We start from the raw sequence: 26,659 nt of genomic DNA, 5'->3' as shown, positions 1-26,659 counted from the left end.
GTATATATATATATATATATATATATATATATATATATATATATATATATATATATCATGATCTAAGATATAATGTTCAGAACCCTCATAAGTAAACTTGGCCTAGCCCAACTAACATATTGCTTAGCTTATCTCGGACTCGGGGAACTTTTCTTCAACTTATGAAATAATTTCACGTTACCTAAAGGTCACTTTCTCCATAAACTTATTATAAATGGCCTCAACCATGCATAAATGTGCAAACAAATATAGATTCCCACGTATATCGAAAGAATAAGAATAAAGAGCACCGGAATCATAGTCTCATTGTGACATCAAAAGTTGATCATATAATTGAGTTCGGTGCAAGAACAAATTGTAAAGGAAGAAAGTTAATCGTACGCACCCGAAATTTAGTGTCTATGGATTGGAAAGGGAAGATAAATTGAGGGGAAAAAAATGAAAGGAGACTGTGTGTTAGGTGAGATAAATGATATGACGGTAAATTGATTTTTAGTATTATTGAGATAGGTACGTGATAAATAAGTGCCTCTTTTCAATAATTTAAAATAGGTAAAATTTAAAAAATATATATATACATTTTTTCTTGTTTAATACTATTAAATTTGGTGCATGTGTAAATAGTGAGTAGATATTTTAAGAAATATAAGATAATTTCGATATTATCTTAAAATGTTAATATTATCTTTCATTTATATATATTTTATTTGTTTTATTTCTAGTTAATGTAAGATTTAGATTTTTTTTAATAAAAAAGAAAAATAGAATGAAAATGAATTGTAAGAAAATTTAGATAAATAAATATAATAATAAGTTCAAATTTATTATGAGTGAATTGAATGGTAATACATTGACAGTGTAAAACTATTCCCAATAATATGACTTTTTACTTGTTTATTACAAAAGTCAACAATTTATCACAAATGATAACATATAATTAGATGATAGTGTAAAATTACTTTATACTCTCGATACATCACTTATTTTCTCTTATAGAAGAGTTTTGATGTGCAAACAATGTAAAATAGCTTTACGGTGTCTACCAATTAAATATCATATATTATCATAAAATATGAACAAGTTATGATCGTTAGCCTCCTCTATGTTTAGATTGGGAAGGCTAGGCTTGAAATCTGCTTTCCAAATTTCAGCAGTCTCTTCATCACATCTAACATACTTTAAATTCTCAAGTTTCATAACCAACGAAGGCATTTTGCATGAGCTACAACCAATCATGTGAAGCCTTTCCAAATTACGTAAGTCACCAATATCTTCTGGTAAACTGCGAAGACTTACGCAACCTGATATATCAAGAAAACGCAGCTGAAGAAGCTTTCCAATTGAAGTTGGTACCTCTTCAAACACAGCACAAGAACTAAGTCTTAGAGTTTTCAAGTTCACAAGGTTTCCAATGTCTTAAGGCAATGCTATAAAACCCATGCACCTAGTGATACTAAGCTTCTTGATAGAAGTAATATGACATAATTCAGCAGGCAGTTTCACTAAATCTTTGCAATAATCAATACACAGTTCCACTAGACTTGGCAATTTAACTGAAATTGGGATGTTGTCACTTTCAAAAACTTTATTCAGATTACAATTGTAAAGGGACAATTTTCGCAGCTTGTGCCATTTGCCAAGGGTAGTAACTGAAATTCGTTCCAATCTGATTCTTTTCAGGCCAGATAGAGAATTAAGTAGCTCAAAATTGTTTAACTCAGAACAGTATAAATCATCATAATTGGTGACTATGAGAACTTTCAGTTCAACCATTTTTCTTATGATCTCTGGGAAGGTGTACTTCTTAGTACGAAGATTCAAGACCAAAACCTCAAGTACTTCAGCTTTTACAATATTGTCCAATTCTGGAGTCACCATTTTGCCTGTAAAAACATTTCATTTGGTGTTATGTGAGCGTAACATTACAATTGTGCTTGCATTTTTGAGAAAAGAGATTGACTTACAAGTTGACATGGACAATGTGTGCGCGATGGTATTTTGCTGGTTTTGTTGAGACCAATTATTTTCATTCATGTCAAACACCAACCTTTTCCTTTTTCTATATGGCCCTTGACTGGCTTCAATCATCTCTCTAATAAGATCATGTTGCATTAAGAAATGGTGGTTGCAATAATCATCGAGGTCAGTCGCAACTTCCCTGATCGATGAGAAAAAGTTAGGTGCCAAAAGAGAAACATGGCCTTAAACCATTTTTCTACTGTTAATTAACATTATTGGTTTCTTTATTGACAGTGTTTTCAAAATTGAAGGGCTATACCTTTCTTATCCGATATCCATGAATATCGCTACAGTCCACTAATCTACAAGTACCAAAACTAGGAAGTATTTTTTTATATATATGATACTGTTATTTATAAATTTAAGTAAAATTAAAAATACATTAAATAAATCAAAAGACTTGAATTTTTAATGCATTGACAGTATTTTTTTTGAGTTTAAATATGCTTTTGTTTCTTATAATATATTAAGTTTTTGGTTTTGATCCTCATAAACTTTATTTTTTTTAAAATGGTCCTTTTAATTATTTTATCCTTGTTATTTTACATTAATCATTATAATATATCTATTTTTTCATTTTAATCCCAAAAATATTTTTTTTCATTTTAAGTTAGTCTCTTTAAAAAAATATGGTAGAAAATAAAAGCAAAATTTTGGCATATTACAAGGACAAAAATAAAAAATTAGTATATTACAGAGGCTAATTAAAAAAAAACTAAAATAAAAGAGAAAATTAACAAGTACCATTTAAAAAATAATTTTATAAGGACCAAAATAAAAATAAACAATATATTACAAAGAGCAAAAGTATATTTAATAAAAAAAATTACTTTTAACCAATAAAAAACGTTGTTGATATGATTTTTTTAAGTAATTAGTATAAAAATAAACAATTATTGTATAAGGCAATTTGTATTCAGATAATAGTACATTTTTTTTTTCTAAAATACACTTTTAGTCCTCCAATAATATAAAATCTCAATTTTGATTCCTTTACTACATGTTTATTTGTTTATCGTTAAAAATATAACATTATTCATGACCTAATGTTAGATAAATAACACAATAATTAATATTTAATAATAATTATGGAAAATAAATTTTTAGTTCTCATTTTCATCCTTTTTTTTTAGTAAAGTCATTTCCATCCTTTTTATCCCATTTATCATTTTTTATGTGATAAAAATAAGAATTAAAAATAAAATTTAGCTTAAATATTATTAAATATTAATAGTTATGTCTTCTGCTTAATATCAAATAATGACTACATCACAATTTTAACAATTAACACATAAATATTCAATAGAAGGACCAAAATTAAATTTTATAAAATTATGACTAAAATTATAAAATTAAAAATAAAAAGATCAAAATTGTAAATTTAATATTATAGAAAGACTAAAAGTGCAATTCTTATTTATTAATGATATGCACAATCTAAACAATTGATTCCCCGTGAAATCATTTCATAGGAGATTAAGGCTCATTCATATACTTTTTTTATAAAACAAATAAACAATGATTCTTGAATAATTAATATCACTTTTATTTTAATTGTAGCAAAAAAACAATTTCCTTTTTATGTAGAAAAGGCCCAATTTAGTAAAAAAAAACACCGAAGATTCATAGATTATTTACTTTTCAATTTATTTGTAAAAAAAAAAATTAACTAACACATTACTATAATCTAGCAGTGAAAAGTTTGGACAATTTACATAAAGTACTAACTACTATGACACATTTTTTTTTACACACATAAACTAAGCGTACCTTTTCATGACAAGGTCAGTCAAATGCCGGTCCTTTAAGTTAAAGACAATATTGACTGCGTCAGCTTCTTTAAATTTTGGTCTTGGGTCTAAATCATCATCATCAGATTTATTTTGTTCTGTCCAAATGTCGATGAGAGCAGCAACAGGTATCTTTTGGTCTTCAGGAAATAAACCCAAGTCCATGAAGCACTCTTTGAGGATGGACTTATCTTCCAATAAATCATCCAAATATTTTAAGATGCTTTGCAATTCATTATGAGAGTTAATAATAGGATGACCCTTGGACAATTTCTTCTTCTTTTGTCTCCACACATTCAGACGCTCTCTTTTCAGAGATCCACCAACCAGTTCAAGTACAAGTGGTGAACCGTAACAACCCCTTGCTATCTGAATTTGAGTGAAAACAAGTAAAATTAGCTAGTAACAAAGGTTTCAATATAGGTGTAGTATACATGAAGGGTAATATAATAAAATCATTGTATCATCATTCAAATATTTTACAATGGGATAATTTTTTTTTTCTCTATTTTTGTTTTGTAGAGATAATGACAGAAAGAAGTAATTAATTAATTAGTTCATTTCATTGTATCCCTCACACTATATCAAGAGGGACAAAAAGTATTATATAGAATGAAATAAAATGTATTTTTATCATATTTAATTCTATCCTATGATATTTTAAACATTTTATGATCCACTCCTATCATTTTATCAACCTAATTAAATATTGCTCAAGTAGCCGCGAAATTTAGCATTAATCACAAAGATGATGCTAATTATAGATACTAAAATGATGGTAAAATTGAAAAAAAAAAATCATTTTATTATTCAGCTAAAATCGAAACTAGCTTAGCTTAAACAATGCAAAAATTAATGTGTATATATGAAAATGTGAGAGAAAGAACCTCGCGAATCAAAACAAGTTTTTCTCCATGATCACTAGAACGTTCTTCATTCGGGAGAGCCAAGTGACTCAAAAGGGTAACCGAATCTTCAAGACAAAGCGGTTCCATGCGGAATACAGGTTCAATTCCTGCAATTTTAAACCTAGATGTCACCAAAATTTTATAATCTGACAAGTGTTGAACCTTGAATGCGTCGACGAGGGATTGTGACTGAGGCCAAACATCATCCAGGACCAACATCATCGGACTTGTCACAATCTCCTTCAGTAACTTTTTCAAGTGCGAAATGAAGTGCCTATCATCAGCAAGGTCAAGATCAGGCATAGCGTACCCATAGTGTTGAAACAGAGACTGTACCAATGTCTTCAAATTGGGAGATTTGGACACGGTGAGAAACAAGATATTTTCCCCAAATTTTTCTGCTCCAAACAAAACAAAAATCATAACATGGGAACATTAATTATAACTAACGACTCATATGATGAATGTATAATTATCACATATTAAATCTGTTAGAGATTTATCATTAGGAGTTGAACAGACAAAGAGAACTCAACTCAAAAGAGTAGTCTATTATGTGGGTCAATCTCAAAGTCTAAGTATTACATTGAGTTTGATATACAAGTTATAAAACTAAAATAAATTATACAAGTGTTATCAAAGTTGTAGTTCAATTCGATAGTGTTAGAATACAAATAACATCTCACAGGATCATGAAAAAAAATAAAGGTTTATATAACATGCATAGTCTCTATTGGTATGAAGTCTTTTGGGAGATGCCCAAAAGCAAAACTATGAAGATTTATGCAGAAAGTAAATAATATTATATCAATGTGAAGATATGTGTGTATAAATCCTAAGTGTCCAAGAGTGATAGACAATTATTTAGCAATGAAAGACAATGGATTCAAGTGTAAGATTCCTTGTATGGAAAGTCTTTTTGGTAATGTGGAGTATCTAGAGTTGATAAGTGTAGCTAAAGCTCTAAGGGCTACCAATGAAAACTCAGAGATGAAAATACCAATGTAGAGACATGTGTGTGAACCTCAAATGTCTAACAAGTCATAATTTACTTTCTTAGAATGATATCTAGTGTATACCAGAGTTACCACACAATCTTCATATTAATAAGAAATTGTCAACTTTAGATCTAAGTTCTCATAAATTTATTTTTAGTCATCATCCAAAAGACATCTTAATAATGGAGATTTTATGTGTAAATAAATGTATATGCATGTGTTGTGGGAATTTAGATTGTATGTGGACAATAGCATACTGTATTGTAAAGAGTATAGATAAGTGGATAAGGGTGATTTTATAGGATTAATGGATATCCTATTATTAGTATCATCTGAGTCTCAAGAATAGAAAAGTGGTAGAAGGATGAAATTTATTACCTCTAACTTGGACATCCGAACATAGTAGTGTAGCCCAGGTCGTCTTCCCATACCCAGCCAGACCGGTGAATAAAATAACGGAAGTAGCCGTTTCCAGCAAGTGGCTCTTCAACTTATTAAAAAGGGAAAGAGGGTTAGCCAATCCCAGTCCCACCACATGATCCGGTTCGGGAGGAGGCTCGAACCGGTTCTTCAACGGTTTCCCGTGAACACCTTCCCTCACAAACAACAGCGTTTCTTGCGCAGAACTCACAAGGTTGGGTATCAAAAGAACGTTGGACCTGGTGAGTGCCTCCAACTCTTCCTGAAGCTTGAGCTGTTTCCAGGGCAAGCAACAACATTGCCACCAGGCACCAGGGGATGTTGGAGTTGGCGTCCAAGATCCCTTGGGCCCTTTGAAGATCATCCAAAAACGCACGTATTTCTTCCTCTGGGCGGCCCAAATTCGTGTTCCGCTCTTTAAGTTGTTTGGACAAAGGAATCTGGCGCTCCAAAGCGGATCCAAGGTCTCTGCGGGTGGACTTGAACATGAAAGCCTTATAGATCATGCTTATAACCTGCTTTGGCCCTTCTTGAAGCACAGCTCCAAGAGCGGCCCCTTCGAACAATCCCATAACTTGAGTCACGAATGAACGCACCCTGTTGCTCTTTCGATCTCACTCAAATTAGGTAAGCACTCGCTACTAAACCCAATTTTTATAATTTTTGGGCACAAGGGTGGGAAGTGGGAACCTACGATACAACCTTCCAAGAAATTTCCCTCCCGCGTTAGCGTTAGCGTTAGCGTGCTCTCTCCAGGACAGATACTTTTGTTGACTTAGTTGACTTCATTGCCGCTCTTTCTTTGCCTCAATCTCATCATAGTTTTCACTATTTTACACATACAGCGGGGTCCTCAGCTTAGACCACGCGCCTCACTCTGCATTGCTAGTAAGTTTCAAATTTCATTAAATTTTAATTGTAACGCAAATTGCTTTTTATATTTACCTGGGAATTTGTGACATTTAAGGGGTGTATTGCTTTAATATTTCGTAAGATTTAAAAAAAAAATTTGAATAAAAAAGTTATTCAATCGGGATTTTATGTCACTTAAAAATAATCAAGTGGTATTTAATCTAGATTTTCAAGATTTTTTTTAAGAGTCCATTAAAATTTATTGATATTTATTTGAAATTTTTTATAACTTAAAAATAATTCATTAGTATTCAAAAATATAAAGATGTTAAAAAATTGTTGTGTGAGAGAGATTTTGAATGACTTTCTAGTGTTAGCTATAAATACCAAATTCATAAAACAATCTCATCCAAACCCATCAGATTTTGAAGGATTGTTTGAAGTGATTTTTCAAGTGCTTCAAGAATTTTCAAGTGAGCTTTTCATTTTTTTTCTATGCTCCTGTCTTCTGCTAATAATATTACACTATTGTTCATTGCTCATATATAATATTGTAGTACTGTTCTCATTCCATTCCCCTATTTTGTGAAATTCCGATATGTAATATGATTGTCATTAACTTACTCTATTTTTCTATTTATTCTCTTTAATTGACTTACTCTATTTTTTATTCTATTTAGTTGAATTTGTTCCTTTATATAGCACAAAAAATGCTAAAAATTTCAACTTTTAAGTGATAATTTCTTTTATAACACACGTCAAGAAAAGGAAAAGATGAAAGATAAAATTTATATCATGATCTCTATTTTATATATATATATATATATATATATATATATATATAAGATGAATTTGAGTTAGAATTTCTATGAAAAGAATGAGATGAAAATGGATCCTAGTTGGGAGAAGAACCCTCTTAGCATGAAAACTGCGATCTCTCTCCTTCTTTGTTACTCTTATCCCTCCTCCTTTTATGACTCAACAATTATTTTATTTTTTTTACTATAAATTTTTATTTTTATTTTTATATTGTGAAATTAGGATTTTTTATATTTTAAAAAAGAAAATTAACAAAACATACTGCAGTATTTAATTTTTTAGGGTTTAAGGTCTATGCTTTCATTAGCTTATTTAAAAAAAAAATATATTGTTAAAATATTTGTTAGAATAATTTACATTTATAAATATCGTTAAAAAATTATCATATAATATATAACTAAAATAATATATATATATATATATATATATATATATATATATATATTCTCTATATCTAAATACTCTCGTTTATATAAAAAAAATTATATATCTAAATATTTTCTCAGTATCGAATATACTGATTTTTATAATATAAAAAACTATCTTATATTTCTATACTTCCGTTTTTACATGTTTTTTTATAATGGTTGGGGTATTTGATCTATTTGGATAGCCAAGATATATTCGATCTTGTATGATTGATTTGCTTCTAAAAATAATAATATAATTTTATTGATTTTGTCTCTTATCCATAATTATTTATATTTTGAATGGTAGAATTATATTGTTTTGGTGTTATTTTGACCGTACTTGATTGAAATATTTTAGCATGTTTTATTTTTTTATTATATTATTATTTTTAGTTATATTGTTTTATATAGGTACAATGTCACATTCGAGCATGTATGAAGGTAGTGACATAGATGAAGAAGCGATAGGTGACAAAGAGATATATGACAAAGAATTTTATGATGCCATGTACGCATGTGTAACGGCAATTCATGCATTAATGCATGTGTTGACTCAGTTTATAGTTATGATACGTAATGAACAAATTGAGTGTCCATTAAATCGACAACGAATTACTAACATGGGAAATGACTATATACGTCGAGCATTAAACGATGATCCTGCAATATTTCGACAAGTTTATAGGATGTATCCAGATGTATTTTGAAAGTTATGTGCAATTCTTAGAGTAAAAACACCTTTAGAGGATACACGATATATTTGTGTTGAAGAAATGCTTGCATCATTCCTACAAATTGTTGGTCAGAATACTTGATATTGTGTAATTCGTAACACATTTGGCTAATCACAATTTGCTACAAGTGAAAATTTTCACAAGATTTTGAAGGCTTTGAATACGATAGCACCTACTTTGATGGCTAAACCATGATCAACTATGCCAGCTAAAATTAGAGAAAGCACAAGGTTCTTCCCTTTCTTCAAGGTATGTACTAATTATCTTACAATAAAAATTATAATTAAATTTGACACTACTATAATTATATTTTTCATACGATGAATTGTTATATATGTTAAATTTTAGGATTGCATTGGAGCTATTGACGGGACACATATTCCAGCAATAGTGAGGGGACGAGATGTAAGTAGTTATCGTAATCGTCATGGAAAGATATCACAAAATGTATTAGCCACTTGTAATTTTGATTTAGAGTTCATGTACATTCTTAGTGGGTGGGAGGGTTCGGCTCATGATTCTAAGCTACTAAATGATGTTATAACAAGGAGGAATGGACTTAAAGTGGCTCAAGGTAAATGCTTATTTTTTAAATAATAATAATTATTATTATAATTATAATTATAATTTATTATTATTATTATACCAATATTATATATATTGCATATGTAATTAGGTAAATATTTTTTTGTGGATTGTGGATTTCCTAATCGACGCCAATTTTTAGCTCCATTTTGAGGTGTAAGATATCATCTACAAGATTTTGCAGGTCAGGGTAATGACCCTGAAAATGAGAAAAAAATTGTTCAATCTTCGTCATGCGTCTTTAAGGAATGTGATCGAGAGAATATTTGGTAATTTTAAATCAAGGTTCACAATTTTTAAGTTAACACATCCATTTTTATTTAAGACACAAGTAGAACTTGTATTAGTATGTGTAGCACTACGTAACTTTCTACGTCGTTCTGATGAATTTCCAATTGAAGCGGTGGATGAACCTTCATCTTCAACATTACCGGTTAATGAAGATCATACTTTTAAGCCTATTATTCAAACCTAGGAGCAAGAGCTAGAAGAGGCTAATGCTTGGAGGACTAGTATAGCTATGGATATGTGGGTGAATGTTATTTAAGAGGACAAGCTATTATGGAGAATTATTATTATTATTATTATTATTTATCTAGACATTGTTGTTTTTTATTATTTTTGTCTTTGACTCTTTTTAAATTTGAATGTATGAATTTTTTTTTGAAATTTTATCAAATGTCAAAAATTCACAAAAATTATGCAAAATCTATAAAATCTCACAGAATCCATTAAAATCCTAATTTAAAAGTCTTGCAGAATCTATTAAAATTCTAATTTTAAGTCTTGTAGAATTCTGCAAAATCTTAAAAGTCATGAAAATCCTGCAAAATATTTTAAAATTCTCAGGACTTTTTTTAACTAAAAAGTCCTTTAAAATCTTAATCCAATACACCCCTTAGTATCTTTTATTTTTTTTTTATAAAATAAAATGAGAATTTTAGAAATAATTGTGTACGGTTATAATAAAGAATCGAGAATAAAAAGGGTATTTGTATGCATAGTGAAATTTTTTTATTTGCAATAAAAAATTTAACTTAGAATTACTTAAAGAGATTAAAAGACTAAAACGTAAACAAAAATAAAAATTTATATATAAATAAATTACTTTTTTTTTAAGAAAATTGTCAATATTAAAATGATCTTATTAAAAATAGAGACAAAAATAGTTAAGGAAGAATGTATTCCCTTATCTATTATTATATATAAATATGAGTTTAATAATAATTTATTGTTAGTATAAAAAGTTCTATACATTCCATCAATAGAAAATAGTTATTGTAAAAGTTAACAAAATTATTATTTATGATGGATTGTGATTAATTGATATATAAAAATATTTTATATTATTAGTGCATTATCATTAAATCCTATCAATATACACAATATATTGTGCTCCTTTTTCTCTCCTTTATTTAACATGATGTTAGACATAAAGAACTTTGTAAGTATTTTTTAAAAGTTTAAGATTTAAGGTTTGTATGATGTTATACATAAAAAGTTTTACACAATCAATCAATTTGAAATTATAGTTTGTATGAATTTTTAGATAGTTTATATCCTTGCTCCTAATTATAAGCAATAAATTGAAATTTTCTTTGATATTAGTATTAAGCAAGAATCATTAATTTTTAAAGTTATTTAGAATTAAATTTCTTTTATACCCTTCTTTTATTATTACTCTATTTCTTATTTATAACTAATATTAGTATGACAATCACTTTAAGTAAAAAGTATATTTAGAATAAAATTTGAATTTATGATAAAATCAATTAAAAATAACCATATTACTTGTTTTTCTTAGTCTTGATAAATTTTCCTATGTTGCATATAATTAGGAATAGAAGTAGTATTATAAAAGTCAACTCACTTTCATTTATGGTGAATTATGATTAGATAACTATGTAAAATTATTTTACACTATTATTGTATCACTATTAAATCCTGTATTTATATTAGTAACTTTGTTAATATTTAATCACTTTAAATGTGATTAGGATAGATGCAAAATTAAATAATTTTAATACTCGATTATTGTATGTGTATATATATACACACTATTAATAAAAATGATATTTTTTTGTGTACAAATTTTATTGATAGTTTTGTCCCTTAACTTACAAAATACATTTTCTCTCTCATCTTTTTTATTTAGTTTTTATTCTCTTTTTACATTTATTTTTCCATAAATTTATTTTTCAATCTTCTCACATCCTATGAATAACTACTCAAAATTGTTAACTCATATTTAACTTTACTTATTTATTTTTATTTTTTAAACAAAATACAAGGAGGCACAAAGTGTCCTAGTACTATTAATAAAGGTGATATGCCTTCTTAGTATACACATTTTGCCCCTTAACTTTTAAAACACTTTTTTTCCCACTCAATTTTTTATATAGTTTATTATTATTATTTTTTTTCTACTTCTCTATAAATTTATTTTTCAAACTTTTTACATCCTCTAAATAACTACTCAAAAATACCTTCTAGTTTTAATTGTTAACCACTCTCATAAAATTTAACTGCAATTATTTTTATGATTTATTTTATTTATATTTTTTAAACAAAATAAATGGAGGCATGGCATACTTTTCTTACTCTAGTATATATTAAAAACAAATAAATATCTTGTATGATAATGTTTTTTAAGGGCTTTTATTTGATGAGAAGTTTTAAGGGGTTCTTTTAACTTTTTATTTAACTGGATTATTATTTATTATTTATTTATGAATTAAATTTTAATCTTTAAAATAAATTAATAATTAAAAATAATCTTGTATCATAATATAAATTATTTATCATTTTAATCAAAAATATAATTTATATATTTAAAATATCAATATATGAAAATTTTAAATATAATTTATATATTCAAAGATAAAAAATTATTTGTATACATAATAATTATAAATTTTAGTTATATAAAAATAAACATTTAGTCTATGTAATGTATCAACTTTGTTAATGACTAATTTCTACTAAGAAATCTACTTGACCACCTTTAGTACGATTTGTTCTCTCAAGTAAACTTTTTTTCATCTATAAGACCTAATCCTGAGATATTGCTTAACAACTTTTACATGTATATGCTAACGTGGATATATATATATATATGTATATATAGAGAGAGAAGCATTCAAATTACAACACAAAATAATACATTATTAATACTAATAACTTTACAATAATGATGACGTGCAACAACCCATACAATATTTTGTACAAGAATCAATTTTTTTTATCTATCTTTTTTTAATCACATTATTTATTATATATAAATTTTCTTTTCTTTGCTTTTCCCCCCTCTTTTTTCTTTATGCAAATTGTTGGGCATGTACCATTTATCATAATTTATATAGAATGTGATTTTATCGATCTAATTATTATCTTCAATTATATAATATCAATAATTTATGTTAAGTTTTATAAAAATAATAATATAAATGTAATTAAATCATTTGCATTTGTATACGTTTTAAAAAGATTTAAATATTTTTTGAGTGATCTAAAGATAAATTTATTTTTTTTCTTGTCTAGATTAAAAAAGATAAAAGTTATTTTAGTTCCTATAAATTTAAAAAAAATGTTTTAATCCTTTTTTCTAAAAAAATATATATTAATGAATATGCTACACAAAACTCACTTGTTGATGAATATGTAACAAAATTCACCTAATAATATTCTTATTAATAAAAATATGATATCAAATTCAATTTGTTACTTTACAACCTCATTTTATCTCTATCGGTGATGTTAAAGGTAGTTCAAGGGACTAAAATAGGCTTTTTTTTTTAAGTTATATATATATATATATATATATATATATATATATATATATATTAGTTTGGAAATAAAAAAACAAACAAACAAATGTAGTCCAAATTTAAGAGATTAAAAATATATTGAAGTTTCTTTTTGAAATATATATTATATCAATTTTTTAGTACAAACTATAAGTTACATCAATTTTTATGTATATCAATGAAGTATCAAATAATTTTAAAAATTTTGAAAATATGATCTATACAAAAGGGAATTTCATTCCAATAATAAAGTTTGAGATAAAATTATTTAATTAAAATTTATTTATGATGTAATAGTTTGTCCAAGTTATGTCTCACCAACTATATTAGACCTTTGATGGTTTTATATAGAATGTAAATTTTATCGATCTAACCTTTAAGTATATTAATTGATTATTTGTGTCAAATTATATAAAAATAATAATATAATAAAAAATAATCAAATAATTTACAATCATATTTATTTTAAAAAAATATATATCATGTAAATTTTTATATACATGAATAATGTATTAAATAATTATCTTTAAAATAAAATTTTATAAATATAACTTATAAAGATAGAACATTCAAATTCACATTAACATCTAGATAAAATTACTTAATTAGTTGATAGTAGAGGTGACAATAATAATTGTAACATCATGTTTTTTATAATTATAATGTATATTTGTGATACATATAATTAAGTGTGTTGATTTTTCTATTGTGGGGCGTGGGTTAGTATTGAGATAACCCTAATCTTAAAATACTAGTAATATAACTTAAATGTGTGAGAGTTGGCTTGTGGAAGGTTGAGGCATGTAAGGGAAAATTTAAAAAGGGAACTTCATAAGTTTTAGAATTCAGATTTTTTAGAGAGAAGTTAAAAAGAAAGGTTCTTCGACTCATATTTTCTATTTAAGCCTTCAATCACCTCTAAGATCGTGGATTTTCTCCAAAGCATGAGAATAAAGTATCTTGAAGTCAAAGGAAGATTGTGGAGTTGAGATCTTGAAGATCAAAGCTAGGGAGCTTATGTTAGGAGTTGGTGAGAAAGTTCTCTTCTACCTCAACTCTTCTTCGTAGGGAGCTTAATTGAGGTAAAGGAAGCTTGATTGTAACTTGTACATATTGTATGAGCGTAGTTGTTGTTGTATATAGTTGGATTGTCAGATGAATTATTGAGATTGATGATATGCATGTGTTTGATTTTTTTAGGGTTTTTGGGGGTAATCTTTGTTGCCTTAATTTCTGACCCAAACCTTGTTGCATACACCATCTCTTGTTGGACTCGTTGAATATATGATGTTTAGATGCATTGTTATGGATTGCATGTTGAAGACAAAACATAGAAATGCCCTGTCATTCATTTTTTCTCAATGAGTTGGTTGTTGTTAAGCGACCCTTCATAGGTTGAAGACACAAGTGTTAGGGTTTTGGGATTTTACTCAATGACGAGGTCTCACTCAACTAAACCTGATGAATGCAATGAAACTTTATTGAGCAAGAGAGGCTCACTTAACAAGTGTAGGTCCTTAGAAAGGATGAGTGTGTGTCGCTTAACAAGGTGATCTCGTCCAATGATAGTTGGTCCTTAGATTTGGGACATGTCATTGGTTGTTCAATGAGATGTCCTCGCTAAGTGGCATCTGATCTTTGAATTTTAGGGGTAGTGACTCTCACTCAATGATGAGGTGGTCGCTCAATGAGAATGGTGCCTAAAATGACACATTGAGGTGGCTCGTGCAGCAAAAGCTAGCGATTAAGCGAGCGTTGGTCCTTGTTTGGATGGGGTGTAGAGGGTTACTCAACGAGTGGATCTCGTTGAGCGAATGTTCCTTGTTGTGTAGATTCTCACTCAACGAGAAAGGGCTCGCTCAACAAAACCCTTATTTTGCCGGATGGTGATTCTAATGTTATTGTGTTGTTGTCCTATGGCCTTAAGGGCCATGAAGATGAATGTTGTGGTTTTCAAAGTATGGACATAGTTGTGTTTGTTCTAGTTGGGAATGAATGATGAGTTCTAGGAAGCCTATAGGGCTAGAAACATGAGGCTTTTGCCTTAGGTTTGTGATGTGGGGACTATAGCTAAAAATGTTGTGTTAATTGATGCTTTATGTAGTTAATGTTGATGATGATAGATGTATATATTGTTGAGTGTCCTGATGTGGGCACTAGGCCATTGTGGATGTAGTTAAGATGTGTTGTTTATACTTTGTTTCATGTTGTCAAGGTCATATCTAGGAATTTCGGGGCCTTAGACAAAAATTAAGACAAGGGCCTATGTTAATCGAATCTAATAATTTTTGTTATTTTTCTAGCTTTTTGAGCTGTAAAATTATTTATTAAATTTTTATAATCAAGTAATTCTAACATCTCACTCTTAATAGATAATATAGTTAATTCATTTAATCTATCTTGTAGCATAATTGATCTTAAATATGATTTAATCAATTTTAATTTTGAAAAACTTCTTTTAACAGTCGCAACAGTTACAAGTAATGTTAATAATATTCTATAAGCAATGTATGTATTTGGAAAAGAACATGATTTTTTTATATAGTTCAATATTTTTAATGGTGTGTTAATTTCATTTGTTAGAATTTCTTTCAATAACTTTAATTATGAAAATAAATCAAGACCATCAATATCAGAATGGCTCTCAAAACTCAAAAGCTTTTCAAGATTGATACAATATTTTTTCAATTCATCTTCCCCTAAAGTTTTAAATTTATTTGAATCAAATAAAAACCAAACATGTTTTCATATTCTAAAAATTGTTCAAATCGACTCTCAATAGAAGAAATAGATTGATGTAATATATACAAAAAATAATCAATGCGAAAAGAATTTTCAACAGAATGAGCTATCTCATCACTATTAATGTCATCAAAATATTTTTTTCCTATGAATCTTACATTTTTCATTGAACATAAACTTTATATCCATTTCAATAGTCATTTATTTGGTGGATTTTAATGCAGATGCAAAATCATTTTCCCTATAATTTTTTAAATAAGTTATAAGGTCTCTTAAGTGATCTATAACAACATCTATATGCATATCTTTAGATTGTATAATCTTACCTACTTAATTAACCGCAAAAAGTATATCATACCAAATATTCATTCCTAATAAAAATTCAAAATTTTCTATCTCATAAGTCGCTAAACACATGACTTCACTCTTTATCTTACTAGTTTTCGATAATTGAACAAGTGCATCCCTTATTTTTGGTGCTTGAAACTTTATGCCTTTAACGCTTTCAAGTAATTTTAATAATAAAAAAAATAAGAGATGTAAAAAATGTAAGATATATGTCTTATAAAATATTGGGCCTTATCTCAAATATTATTAATTTTTTAAAAATTAATTTATATCAATGATACTACTATTAAAAGAATTTGGAGGCCTTATAAGTTTGGGGGGTCTAGGCATTAGCCTTAATTGCCTTATTGAATATCCGACCCTGCATGTTGTAGAGAGTGAATGTAGGGAATGTTGAGTCCCTAATTCACGATGTTGTAATTGGATATTGGGGAAGGTATAATTCTCTTCATCCATACTATTTTTGAAAATCCTTAAGGAGGTTTAGAAGAAAATGACATTTTGTGTTCTTTTGCTGAGTTATTTAGTAGGAGATACTAGTTGATTAGATCTTTGGGAGCCTAGTGCTCCATAGTTCAAGTTATGGATGTGTTTTCCTGAAAAATGATGTGTTCTCCTTTAAATGATAGTGACAATAATATGAAATGAGTAATTTCATACTTGATGTTGAATGGTTCTGTTTGGGATTTAGGAACTTAGATGTTGAGTTGGAACCTAAGCCGATGATGGTCAACTAAGGTGTTCTCCGACCTAGTTCTTGAAGATTGTGTAGTATTTTATGGGTAGTCAATGAGCTAAATTCATAAAGGCTTTGGTTTTGTAGACCAATATCATGGTAAGCTCATATTCGAACTATTCTATACCTAACTGGTGATACTAAGCATTCCATGTTTATGTCGACGATACCTAAGTGACTAAGGCTATTACTATCCAATAGGGTTGAGTTGAATAAACTTTTAATTGTAGGAGATCCTCGAGTACATACATGTTTTGTAAATGCACAATCTTCATGTTTTATGCCACATGATAAACCTAGCATAAATGATTTATTTTCTGTTGCGTTGTATGTTATGGTGTCATGTTACACCAATGTATAACCTGTCAAGTTGTTACAATAATAGTGGTTGTGGTAATGATTGCACTAACAATGATGATAATAATAATAGTGGTGGGATAATAGTGATAACAATAATAATGATAGTGGTGGTAGAAATAGTAACAACAACAACAATAACAATTGTAATTTTACACAAATCTTTTAATTCAAGTCATCTATGTTATTCTAAAAGTTGAAATTAATCATTCTCATTCTTACATAAGAGGATCATTCTCATAATATATATATATATATATATATATATATATATATATATATATATATATATATATATATATATAATATGTGGGCTTAATAGATGGGGATGGGTCGAACTTAGTATGTGGAGACAAGTCAAGCCTAGGCATGGCAATCTAACCCGCCCCCGTGGGTACCCGCCTGAACCCGCCCCGATTTGGATGGGGAAAACCCGTGTTTATCGGGTTCGGGTTCGGGTTCGGGTTTTCCCCGATTGATAAAATCGGGGGCGGGGGCGGGGCGGAGATGTTAATACCCACCCCGCCCCCGTCCCCATACCCGCCCCCGCCCCCGCCCCGCTTAATAATATAATTAAAAAATTATTTATATATATATAAACTAAAATTATAAATATTTATATGTAAAAATTTATATTATTTTATTTTTCTTTTATTTTTTAAAAATTGTTCATATTTATTTAAAAGAAAAAAAGAAGGAAAAAAAATAAAAGCGGGGGCGGGGGGCGGGGCGGGGAAACCCGAACCCCGCCGGGGGTGGGGATGGGAACCTAGATTTTATCCCCGGCGGGTATCAGGGGCGGGGGGCGGGGGCGGTTTAAATTTGCGGGGGCGGGGGCGGGGAACGTAAAACCCGCCCCCGCCCCGCCCCGTTGCCATGCCTAGTCAAGCCTATCTTTTGTAAGCATTTTTATTTTTTTTATGTTTGTTATGGTTGATGTTAAAGAAATAATCTTTTATTTAGCTACATTTTAGGGGAAAGATAAGTATGCTACTCGAGTTGAGAATAGCTCGTTTGACCCGATCAGAAGTTGTAGACTTCAACTCTTTCAATCTCGTAGAAGTGTGCTACCCAAGAAGGCCATCTGAGGCCCAAGTGGCAAGTTGCCTCCCAGCTCAACCAAATCAAGCTAAGAATCGTCCTAAAAACAATTACAGGATTACCAACCATGAAGATAGAATAGAAAAAATCATGCCACTTTCGCTGCAAACACAAATTAGTATGATGTTAACTCTCATTATCAATTCATAAAAATGATTTGTCGTTACCCTGTTTAGTCTCAAAGAGAAATGTCTTTTCTAATTAAGGTTTGATTGAATATCTTCAAAAGCATTTATAAGAGAAGACAATAAAAAGGAAAAGTAAAATAAATTTTTTTATAAATTAAAATTAATTTATGCATACAATAATTTTTTTAAAGTTCTCCATATTAGTTTCTCTAAAAGGTTACTTTTAATTTTATATATAAGCTAATTTTAATTTATACAAAAAATTATTTTATTTTTTTCTAGAAGTAATTAGAGGAAATGAGACACTCCATATCTTAGTGTATAAAAAATAAAAATAATAAAATAATAAAAGAGTATAAAAAAAAAAAAGCAGAAAAAGTGGAGAAAAAAAGGGAAAGTAGTTACTTTGTATTTTTTTTTTTTAAGAAAAACGGTAACAATTATTTTGTTTTCAAATTTTACCCTTTAATAACTAACAAATATATTATTATTAAGGGATAAAAATGTCAAAGTAAATATGTACACAAAAATAAAATATTACCTTTATTATAGTTATAGATGAAAGTTTTTGAAGAAATTTATCTGCATACAAACGTAGAGAAATGATTTGAACAAAAAAATATATTATTTATTTGAGGTCACATTACAGTACTTATATTGATGGCTAAAAGTAATAAAGTTTCTTGATAAAGACTAGTTGCACAAGTTATTTACTATCCTTTATTCGTATCCTTACGGCATCTCCGATGTTATACAAATAAGAACTCACTTTAGTGTAATTTATGTCACCTCAATTTTAAATAACTCATTTAATTTTTTCCTTTAATAGAAGTTTTTATCCAAAATTTGATTAACTCACAAATATATTTTCTATCTTTCTCGTAAATATTTTATATTCTCTCTTATACATGCACATATAAATGTTAAATAACTTATAACACGTATTATATCAAAATAATATTTCATTGTTAAACAACTTCATTGTGGATGTTCTTAAGAACATATCTAATAAGAGTTATTTATGAGTTGTTTAATGGTAAAATATTATTTTAATATATTATATATTATTTCAACTTGTTTAAAATTAAGGAAAGTTGTTTATATAAGTAATTTTTTTGTGAATTGCTCAATATTTATGCATATATAGGAGAGAATATGAGATATTAATAAAAGAAAAAATATGTTTGAGTTAAACAAATTTTAGATATAAATTTGTTTCAGAGTAAAAATTAAATAGATTGTTTAAGACATAAATGGACCCACTTAAAAAAATAAAGTGAGTTGCTTAATTGAAAAGTGTCTTAGATGCCAAGTTGGAAAGGATATGCTTAGTAGTTCCAGCTTGAAGAGGAACTTAATTAGTAAAGGGCGAATGATCAAGAGGCTTACCAAAACACGAAGACGACCATTTGAGAACTCCAAAACCCTCCATTTGAAAATTTCGCAATTGAGACTAATTCGAATTTAGTTGAGATTAATATTACTGTACAATTGATTGATAAACCGTAGTAGTATTTACGACTCAAATACTAATAAGCACCGACTCCAACACTACTAACACCTACAAGAGGTACAACACCAACACATACCCCTCGACACAATTACATGAAAACATAACAAACACAATATAACTAAGAGACATCATTATCATCGAAAAGAAATTTTCACAATATTATAACTATGTCGCTTTACATAAAAAGAAATTAACTAATAACTTGCTAAAATATTTAATAAAGAGTTCAATAAAGATACTTAAAATTAAGAAAATAGAAAAATTATTTATTACAATTCTATTTTTAATTTTAAAAAGATTGATAAAAAAAAATGTGCCTACAATTATGTCAAACCATCCTAAACCAATATTCCCAAATTTAAGGTGTATCAAAATCGTGTCAAGAAAAAAAAAAAAAAAAGACGTAAAAAATGTCTGACATGTGTCTATGGCGTGACGAACACTCCGACACCTCCATTGCTATGTATATCGGTGCTTCCTAACTCAAACCCAAGTTTGTATTAATAACTAGATGAAAACCATCGAAACAATGAGGTGCTGCCATGTGCCAACGTTAAGGAATAACAGATGAAATGGTACTACACTGGAATAGAATCCGCCGCATCACAGTATACACATACACATGTACTAAAGTTACATTAACTAGCAACTGTGACAAATATCCCTAATGAAAAAGAACTGTTTATACATGGAGTATGTGTATAAAACAGGGGCATGAAACATGATTCACCCATCAGCCAATTTAAGTAGCTGGAAAACAACAAAAAGGCTAATGTAAATAATATATAATATAATAATATTATATATAAACCAAGCATTCCCCATGAAGTGGGGAAAGGGTATCAATCACTTCTTCCCTCAGCGACCAACACTGAATACAGGTAAATGGCTTGGACGCTGGAACCTCCAAGTATGCAAACATACATACATAAATTAACATGAAGTTTGTAGTATCCATGCTAATCTACATAAACTGAGGGCACCACATATTTCTCTTGATGCTGAAAATGCCATATTAAGATATGCTCTCCATTTAATATGTTGTCTTTCCAAGTGTATAGCCAAGATCAAATTATATGGCATACACTATTTCCCCACTGCTATCTATAGCAAGCTCAGATTCAGCATCAGATTCAGATTCTAAGTCATAAATTGACTCCCCCATAAACTGGTCAAAAGTATAGGTCCCAGCTGCTGGTACGGTGGCTTCTGAAATTATCTGCATGATCGTATCAATGCTCTGCATGGGTTGGTCTGGCTCTTCAAATTGATTACTCATTATCTTCTCATCCATCAGGTCCGCAGGGAGATTCTTCAGAAACCATTCATGATTCCAGATTTCAGACATGGTGATTCTCTGTCACGGAAATATCCAAAGACATAAGACTCGAACAAATGATTTTGACTAGCAAGAATGTAAATTACATTCCGATATTTTACAGTCGGTAGACCCAACCAAGTCACAATTCACAAAACATTCAACATTTTGCCATGTTTCCAATGACCACACTTTATTTTTTATAGTCTACAATATATTCCTATACTATGATAAACATACATTCACGTGGGACCTATATTAAATGTAAAATATATTATAAAAAATTGAATATAATTCCTTGCAGCAAGAAAATGCCAGACAAGAATGTCGAAAACATTGATATTGTTTGAGCTCAAAAATAGTAGTGTGAGAAAAATAATTTTGTTTTAAAAATATTACCTTTTGGTTCCTATACTTTCATAAACTTTACCTTTTAGTTCATATAATTAAAAACATTCAATTTTAGTCTCTATACATACCATTTTTTTTTCTTTTAGTTGTCGTAATTTTATAAACTTTATCTTTTAGTCTTTATACAAATAGACGACAAAGACTAAAAAAAAAAAACAAAAATGACAAGTATAAATAATATTTCTAACTATAGAAACCAAAAGATAATTAAACCAATAAATTTTAACAAGAAATTCGAGTGATAATATATAAAATTAAAAATTAATCTAAAACAAAATTACTTAGAAGACTTTGTAGTGTGAAATTTATCTATTGCAGTGGTAGGTCAGTTATTTGAAATAGAAATTACCTCTGCTGGGTCAAAAACAAAGATCCTTGAGATAAGGTGGCGACACTCTTGAGATATTTGAACACAGTCTGGAATGGAATACTGGACACTAAGAATTCTCTGCGAAGAAAGCAAGCAGCAACCACATGTTTTACTCAAGCAATCAGACACTACTACAAAAGAAAATGAGCACATATCTGAAGATTAAATATACCTGAATTGTCTTCCGGAAGTCCTTTGGTTCATTAGGATCTTCAAAAGGATATGCTCCCACTAGCATCACATATAAGGTCACACCGCATGACCAGACATCTGCAATCTAATATTAAATGCACAAAAACATAATAGAAGCAACTCATTAAGATATCCAACAAGCCAACTGATATTAGTCATCTACAATCTAATATTAAATACACTAAAACATAACAAAAGCAATCCATTAAGATACTCAACAAGGCAAACTTGTAAAGTTAAAATATCAAAATCTTTGGTGTTTATACCAATTTCAATTTTCAAACCTGTGCATATCCAATGATATTGAAAATTGAAAGGAGGGGTAGGGGGAATTCACAATTATACACTTATCAGTATATGGTGAGCTAGTGAAATAGGAAATTGAAGACAAATAACACATCAAAACCAAAAGCTTGAAAGTGAGTATTCAGCTTCATCTGTGCAAGTTTAAACACAACTTCAAATAAGAAAACAAAATAAAAGAGTACAAATGAAATAAGGAAGGGTGAAAGGAAGCAAATCAGGTGGTGGTGATCTCAAACAGATTTATTATTAATTGCATGTACAACTTCATATTTTTTATTTGCGTTTTTCTTTAATATTGGAAAATTTTCCATAAACACTTAATTGCCTTTTCCAATCTTGGCATTGCTTTCCAATATTCAAATTCAAATTCCCATTTGTTAGTTCCTATGAGCAGTTGATTATGTGAACTAGTTGTTCTTGAGAATGACACTTGCAATAATCCAGTACACCTGTCATGATCTCATCAATCAAAATAGAATGAAGGTTCTTACATGTTAATTTTGGAGTTTGAAAGTGGAAAATAAATGAAGTTTTGTGTAATGTGTCGCAACATGCAAAACATATGTTGCAACTTACAGTCTTTAAATGGAGGGAAATGGAGGGGAGGGAACAATGAGGGGGCAAATCCCCTCCCCTTCACTTTTTTCCTTTGAACCAACCAAACAACTCATTAAGAACTTTCATGGCACAAAAAGACAAATGTAAATTACTTCACATTCTCTTAATAGTTAATTATAGTAGACATATACAACAATACTGTAGAATGTTAAGTGTCAACTAACTAGATAGTCTAAAATGTATGGATATGACAAGGGACACAAGGATACAACAAATTTTAACAACATAGGACATAATTCAGAGTAAATTAATATTCTAAATCAGCACGGGTCACTGTAGACATAATAAAAAGACTACGATTAATTGTAAAATACATGGCGATGACAAAGGTATTTGAAGCATCTGAGATGTGTCCATCATGGACATGGCTTTAAATTTGAAGTTTTTATGTTCCCTTTCTAAGTATAGATTTTGAGCTAGTGCCTTCAGGACCTAAATTACATGGAAATGACAGCCAAAAACCTAAAATGACCTTTTTTTGGAGTGCAGACCAAAATGACCATTGGACTGGGTGAAAAAACTAGAAAATATCATCGCTTTAGATCCTTATAACATGAAAAGTCAAGAATTAGCCAGCTCAAAAATGATGATAAATACACAAAAAAATTGTTCATTTAATTATGACATCAATAGATCTACAGAAACAGAACAATGCCAATTAAACAGTAAAAACTCTACCTTGCCATCATACTCTTGTTTCAGCAATACTTCTGGAGCAATATATGCGGGAGTTCCCACAGTTGACTTTGGTTGTGAATGAAGCACTGAAGACTACAAATCACACCATCAATCAGATTTGTGGGATATAACAATGATTAAAGCAAACAAACATACACAACTAGAATACAATGATCATCAGTAATTGTGATCTACTTGTTCATCAGATATTCAAATTAGCCTCCTCTCAAGTGGATCACCTCATCAATGACTTGCTAATTGATACGACATAAGTTTTATAATCAAAGCCATATATGACAAGCTTAACGGCTCATAACTTTGACAATCCAAACTCTAACACGTGGGAATCCACCATAAAGAACAAGCTTTTTAAATAATTTAGATTATCAAATTTCACCATGTAAGCATGGAACTCATACCATGAACAGCTGGCGACATAACAAAAACCTTACCTTGGAGTACCCAAAATCGCATATCTTCAAACGAGGTGCCGGGCTTCCATCCAGCAAAGTGTTTTCCAGCTTTAAGTCCCGATGACATACTTGCTTCATGAGCAAACATATTACGAAGAAAATTGATACATCAGACATAATGTTTAGAAGACCGATACATTACCTATACTACATTTCTGTCTAGTGTAAACACAATTAAGATTGGACAGAGCAGACGGGAAAATGTTCAATTACCATAGCATGGCAATAGCTGACTCCAGATATGAGTTGCTGAAAGAAGAATCGAGCCTGAATCATAACAACGGGTTACAAACATGAGTAAAAAACATATTAGAAGCAAAAATTCATAACGTTCAGGTGTAGAATAAGTAAACAAATAAAATAACCTCGTCCTCAGTAAAACGTCCAGCATTGCAGATTCTCGCAAAGAGCTCTCCTCCAGATGCATATTCCATTACAATAGCAAGATGAGTAGGTGTTAAAATAACCTGCGTGGAAATTTTATAGAACATCACAAATAAACGTGATTTCCCCTCCCTCGTGCATAAATAACATTTAGAAAATAAAAACACAAAAATACACTAACCTCTTTAAACCTAACAATGTTAGGATGTCTGAGAGACCTGTGATTAATGATTTCCCTCTTTACATTTTCATCAATCTGTGAGACACAACAAGAATTAAAACCACGGCTCCAGCACTTCATCAATAAGAAACAACTAACCGCTAAGTGCTAACCAATGCCGCAGAAAAAATTATAAAAAGAAAAAAAGAGTAACGAAACAAAAATGGAAACACGGAAGATGGCAAAAATAGTATCACACGTCAGCAACAAGCAAGGAAACAATTAAAGCAACTCGATCATGTGATCAATTGGTTTTCCCCTCTTTGCCTTCACAAAAGGCGTGAAAACTAAAAATTTTCCAAAACAAGGGGCAACAGAAAGAACAGCACCAAAGAAACAAAAAAACAAAAAAAAAGTTGCTCATTCGTGGAGACAACCTTATCACCCCTTTCGATGTACTTCACGGCAACGAGTTCCTTGGTTTGCTTATCCTGCATCAACCTCGCTACGCCGAAATTCCCCGACCCGATGTCGCGGACCAGATCGTAACGGTCGCTGTCGTGCATGATCGGCATGTCCATGGCCGGTCCAATCGTCAACGCCGCCCGATCCATCTAAAAAAACCGAACCGGACAAAAAAAAAACGAACGAGAACAACGGAAGTTTGTTTTTGTGTCCCGGAACGGCGGTTACATGAGAGAAGTGGAGACGGCGTCGTTTGGGGTTGGGTGGCGAAGGAGTGGGGTGAGGGGGAGAGAAGACTTAGAGAGAAATGGCGTGTGTAATGTGTTGTGTTGGTGAGGGAAAGAGAATAGAATAGATAAAATATAGTGGATTGGGTTGGAGGTTGGAACGGAAGCAAGCAACTGCAAAGTGCAAATTGGTGGAACCAACGACACAGCAAACGGTGCCGTTTCGCCTCTGTGTCCCAGATGACGCAGATTCTGCTCGTTGCCTCGTAAGCAATGTTGTCGCCTTTCTCTTTTAACTTCTCCCTTACTCTCTTACCTTACTCATTATTATTATTATTATTATTATTATTATTATTATTATTATATTTTTCTCTCTTTACCATATTTCTATCCAACACAAAATATCTTCTTTGCAGGATACTTTTGAATTCTTCTTAGATTTTTTTATTTTTATTTTCGTAGATAGAATAGAACTGGTACAAGAGAAATATTACCAACCATGTGCCTAACCTACAAACAATTTTCGGCTGCATCTATATTTTTTTTTAAAGGAGTGTAAATAAATAAATAAAAATTACGATAGTAGAAAGTGCACTCTTATTACATAAGCCAAAAGGAGTCATTTTAAATTAAATGTATGTTTAGTTACACGTTCAAAACATGATTTAGAGAAAAATCATATTTAAAACGTAAAAATTATAATTTATAACTGATAATTTCTATTCTAATGTAATTTATTACATTGAAAATCTAAACTAAATACATATTAAGTGATCTTGAATCCAACTCTA

At 29.7% G+C, this 26,659-nt stretch overlaps 2 protein-coding genes across 2 annotated transcripts; both read right to left on the bottom strand.

Moving 5' to 3' along the window:
• Window positions 1-788: 788 nt before the first annotated feature.
• On the bottom strand, window positions 789-6,896 carry LOC109814446 (putative disease resistance protein At5g66900). The gene is made up of 5 exons (XM_083068373.1): window positions 6,094-6,896; window positions 4,697-5,115; window positions 3,790-4,178; window positions 1,965-2,158; window positions 789-1,883 (listed from the first exon to the last, which is right to left on the bottom strand). The coding sequence occupies exons 1-5, from the start codon at window positions 6,497-6,499 to the stop codon at window positions 1,417-1,419; spliced, it is 1,875 nt and encodes a 624-aa protein (XP_082924499.1). The 5' UTR covers window positions 6,500-6,896; the 3' UTR covers window positions 789-1,416.
• Window positions 6,897-20,819: 13,923 nt separating this feature from the next.
• On the bottom strand, window positions 20,820-26,116 carry LOC109814447 (serine/threonine-protein kinase SRK2I). The gene is made up of 9 exons (XM_020378879.3): window positions 25,614-26,116; window positions 25,198-25,272; window positions 24,998-25,099; window positions 24,846-24,899; window positions 24,612-24,704; window positions 24,160-24,252; window positions 22,538-22,642; window positions 22,345-22,443; window positions 20,820-21,623 (listed from the first exon to the last, which is right to left on the bottom strand). Exons 1-9 carry the CDS (start codon window positions 25,788-25,790, stop codon window positions 21,339-21,341), a joined length of 1,083 nt encoding a protein of 360 aa, XP_020234468.1. The 5' UTR covers window positions 25,791-26,116; the 3' UTR covers window positions 20,820-21,338.
• Window positions 26,117-26,659: the final 543 nt, after the last annotated feature.

This window comes from Cajanus cajan, chromosome 2 (assembly GCF_000230855.2).
Source record: "Cajanus cajan strain Asha chromosome 2, NIPB_CcT2T_4, whole genome shotgun sequence".
NCBI lineage: Eukaryota > Viridiplantae > Streptophyta > Magnoliopsida > Fabales > Fabaceae > Cajanus > Cajanus cajan.
This window is presented reverse-complemented; position numbering and strand designations above follow the sequence as displayed.